The sequence below is a fragment of the Solanum dulcamara genome, chromosome 4, assembly GCF_947179165.1.
Source record: "Solanum dulcamara chromosome 4, daSolDulc1.2, whole genome shotgun sequence".
Classification (NCBI taxonomy): Eukaryota; Viridiplantae; Streptophyta; class Magnoliopsida; order Solanales; family Solanaceae; genus Solanum; species Solanum dulcamara.
Genome location: NC_077240.1, coordinates 60,592,887 through 60,597,777, shown reverse-complemented (window position 1 = coordinate 60,597,777; position 4,891 = coordinate 60,592,887). Strand labels below are relative to the sequence as shown.

Below are 4,891 nucleotides of genomic sequence, written 5' to 3'. Positions count from 1 at the left end.
AAAAATAAACTGATATGCTACTACACTGAATTCGACATATCGCACTCAATAGAATTATTGGATTTCCGTAAAAAAATTGTTAGGATGAAACTACCCTCACGGATCCCTTTTTCGCCTAATATTCAACTTTTAACATATTTTCCCAAAATAATAAATAAGACTTCGGGGTTCTAAGTCAATGCTCAACTATACCAAACTTGACGTTCCGAATGCAATTTAACTGACAGAATTATCATCCGATGCTTGGATCTCCATATGTTGACCAGTTAATCCTATCAATGAAATTTCCCAACCAAGGCCTCAAATCACCAAAATCCTGCTCAATCGCATCGGAACCATGCCAACCATCCCCATGAGACAAACTAAGTATGAAACCACTACAAGGAAGGGTAAAAGGGTCAGTTTTCATAGAAAGTTAATTTCTCAAGAATTCGTACATTACATCCACCACTAAAACACACATTTATCCTTGAACGAAAAGTAAGGTAAATAACCTATAGGTGCGAAAGGATGAAGATATCTATGACTCAAGTTAGACTCCATCTCCCATGTAGCCTCCTAGATAGGCCAGTACCTCCATTGCACTTTCTCTAAAGTGATCTCCTTGGTTCTGAGCTTATAAACCTGGCCGTAGGGAATGGCTACCCATTCCTCCTCATAAGTCAAATTCGGACCAAAATCTACTGCATTATAAGAGATTACATGAAATTCATCTTGTATATACTTGCAAAGCATGGAAACATGAAAAACTTCATGGATAGCTGATAATATAGGGGCAAGGCCAACTCATAGGCCGCCCCACCCACTCTCCTAAGAATTTCAAATGGGCCAACAAACCTCAGGCTAAGCTTACCCTTCTTCCAGAATCTCATCACACCCTTCATGGGCGATATCTTTAGCCATACATAGTCGCCTACCATAAACTCTAAGGGATGGACCCTCCTGTCAGCACAACTTTTCTGACAACTCTAGGCTGTCAATAGTTGACTCTGAATCTAGTGTACTCGCTCTATAGTATCTTTGAGTAAATCAGTATCCAATGCATCTACAATAATTAAATCAAACCACCCAATGGGTGATTGATATCTACAACCATAAAATGCCTCAAACGTTTCCATATGAATGCTGGAGTGATAACTATTATTATAGACAAACTCTGCCAAGGGAAAGTGTTGATCCTATCAGGCACCAAAATCAATCACATACATCTTAAGCATATGCTCAAACACATGAATAATCCGCCCGGACTAGGCATCAGTCATGGGTGAAATGTTGAACTCATGTCTAACCGAGTACCCAAACAACGCTGTAATTCCTCCCAAAAGTAAGAGGTGAACAACGAACCCCAATTCAACATAATCGATATAGGCACCCCATGCAACCTAACAATCTTGTGAATGTAGATCCTAGCTAACTGCTCTGCATTGTAGCTAGTCTTTTATAATACTCCAAAATTTGGAAAGTTAGAACAAAGGAGAAATCTCAGGAAAAGGAACAATTTCAGGACTACAACTCACTCTACAATTCATAGAGGTTTTTATGACTCGTAGAAATGAGTCATAGAGGGAGCCTTTGCTCTTGTTCAGGGTCACCCTTAGGAGAGGTTCTATGACTCAACAAGATGAGTCATCGTTCTTTTGACTAGTCGTAAGGACAACTCATAGTCCAACTTTAGAGACCCCAAAATTAGGGTCTTTTCAGACCTCCAGGATGAAAGACTTTGATGATTCATAAGAAAATTTACGATTCATAATAAGGACTCGTAAGAAAATATCAGAGGCTTCAATTTCAGAACTTTTAAGAGAACCGTAGGATGAGTCATGTTAACGACTCGTAATATAAATAATGAGTTGTAACAATGACTCATAGACTCAACTTTAGAGGCTCCAAAATTCATAGGAATTAAAGACGTGCACTATGACTCAAGTCGAGTCATAAAAGTCGATTTGTAGATCCAAATTCGAGTTTAATGAAGGGTAATTCAATCTTTTTTCAAGGTTCGGTTCAATGAACCTAGAAGCTTTTATGGCTAAGTTATATATGCCTAATTCTTCAAATTCCCCTCTTATTCAATTCATTCATCTAAATTCTCCAAAGGCAAGAACACAAATTCTCTCAAGGTTGTTCTCCAAACTCCAAGCTAGGGTTTTAGATTTTCATCAAGGTTTCCTCTCCAATTCTAAGTGATTTTAATCAAGGTATGTGATGATTGATCCATGAGTTTCTTTCACCCATGTAGTCCCAATGTTCATTCAAAGTTTTCTTCAATTTTCAATTATCCACTAACCCTAGTTTTGATGAATTGTATTAGGATGTTTTAAATTCATTTTTAGATGTTATCAATGATCATTATAAGCATGTTTTCATACAAATTGCATGATTTTAAGTTGTATTCTTATTGCCCATGCATAAAGCTATCTTAATTATGATTATGAGGTTTAAAAATGATTTTCATGAGTTTGATTATGAGTTCAATGATTTTCAAGGAAAGTTTTTATGAATAAAGTTGAGATTATGATTTAATGATGAAAGTTATGATGATAATTAATTATGATCTAAGAAAGTTATTATGGTGTGATATGTACAATTCTCACACATATCATGTTTAAAGATGGTGATAAGGACAATTTTCACCAAAGTTATGGATTTCTATGAATCACTAATGTTAATGAGCTACTCTTAATATATTTTATAAAGATGGATTGATAGGTAGTTACTATCCTTTCCTATAATGTTTATGATCATATTTTAATGAACTCTATTGAGATATTAACTAAGCACTAAGAGGACTTCTAAGTAGGGTTCGGTCTGATAACATAGTTAGCTACCCAAGGGAACCCTAGTAGCGACCTAAAGTCCCAAACTACACTGCCCACGTAGGTTTCCTTCATGGCCTAACTCATGGATCCACATATAGCTATTGAGTTAAAGTTGTTTCTCACGGAGTCTACCTTGGCAAGTAGTCTCTCTCTTTTTGATGTGGGAGTTACATCAGATTCCTTGGTATAGCTCGTATGGTCGTAATATGTCGGTTAAAGGTCTTATCCCATGAGATCTACTATGAAGTTTTTATGATGCATTAACCATAAATTTTCATATGTTTTAAAATGATTTTAAGACTTATTCATGTTCATTATGTTGGACATGCATCTTATGTCATATTATTCTTGTACTATTATTTGTTCATGCATAACTCACATACTTAGTACCTTTTATGTACTAACGTATATTCTGCCTATATTGTCTCATAATATAGGGGAGGACGTCGATCATCCTATTTGTGGCTAGAGTTGCTTTAGTTATCAAAGAGTTGGTGGGTCTTTATTTCATCAAGGACATCACTTTTTTTTTGTATTTTTACTTTGACATTCTTCTTATGATTCGGGTGAGCTAGGAGCTTGTTCAAAGTCCCCATCAAGCATTGACTTAGAGGTATGTTTAGAGGGTAAATGTGATGTAGTTCATTATGGAAATTGGTTGAGTGTTTCTATCCCTTAGACTTAGATATTTGAATTGTTTCTTCCGCTTATCATGTTATATTTCTTTACCTTATGTATGCAATGTATGCTAATATGACTTGGTTGGGATCCTTTGGGTTCTCGAATATTGTGTCACATCTAGGCCCTAGGCTTGGTTCGTGACATCTTCATCGTAAGGAAATGGGATGATTTGGTCAATCTATCTATTATCACACAAATAGAGTCATACTTACCCAATGCCATGGGTAATCCAGTAACAAATAGAGTCATTCGGGAATGGGCATCCTTTGCATAGGACCACCCGGTTTACCCACTTAGTCACAAATCAATGATGTCTCTCTGTATGCCATACCACAAATAGTGTAGTTTCAGGTCATGAAACATCATTTCCGCTCCTGAGTGAATATAATACTTTGAACAATAAGCCTTCTCCAATATCATACGCACACCCAATAACAAACCTTTGGCACATAAATGTGACTGTTAATCCTCAAAACTCCCTTAGAATCAAGAGAGGTTGATTTAGCTTCACCTCTAAACTCTTTATCCCTAATGGACTTCAACTTGTCATAATCAAATTGGTATGCACGAATATGATTCATCAAAGTAGAACTAGCCTCTACAGAGGCCAAAATGCTATGAGATGTAGAAACTTCAAGTCTAGAACTAGACAAAAGCCTCTCATCCACCTTAAGGAAGGCCAAACTACCCATGTTATGTGCTTTGCAACTCAAGGCATCCGCTACCACATTAGCTTTGCTAAATGATAAAGGACGGTGATGTCATAGTCTTACAATAACTCCAACCACCTATGTTGCCTCATATTCAAATTCAGCTCAGAAATGATATATATAAGGCTACGGTGATCGGTAAAAACCTTACAATGCGCACCATAGAGATAGTGCCTCCACAACTTCAAAACAAACACCACCGCTGCCGACTCCAAGTCGTGGGTAGGATAGTTCTTCTCATGAGTCTTCAACTGTTGAGAAGCATAGGCTATAACTCTACCTTTTTTTCATCAATACACCACCTAAACTAACTCCTGAAGCATCACATAATACTATAAAGGCCACACCTTTCTCGGGTAACGCTAGAACAGGTGCTGAAGTTAATAAGTCCTTGAGCTTTTGAAAGCTCGCCTCACACTCATCTTTCCACTGAAATCCCATGTTTGTTTGAGTTAGCCTAGTCAATGGGGCTGCAGCAGAAGAGAACCCTGAACACACCAATGATAATAGCCTGCCAACCCATAAAAGCTCTAAATCTCGGTAATCGAAGTAGGCCTAACCCAATAACGAACCACTACAACCTTGGTCGGATCGACCATAATACCATACTTGGTCACTACATGACCTAAGAATACCATAGACTCAAGCCAAAACTCACACTTGGAGAATTTTGCATACAAC

General features: G+C 37.3%; 1 protein-coding gene across 1 annotated transcript; it reads right to left on the bottom strand.

The window, feature by feature from the left end:
- Positions 1 to 232: 232 nt before the first annotated feature.
- LOC129884283 (uncharacterized) lies at positions 233 to 4,651 on the bottom strand. Its single transcript, XM_055958605.1, has 4 exons — positions 4,491 to 4,651; positions 3,941 to 4,238; positions 575 to 723; positions 233 to 377 (listed from the first exon to the last, which is right to left on the bottom strand). The coding sequence occupies exons 1-4, from the start codon at positions 4,649 to 4,651 to the stop codon at positions 233 to 235; spliced, it is 753 nt and encodes a 250-aa protein (XP_055814580.1).
- Positions 4,652 to 4,891: the final 240 nt, after the last annotated feature.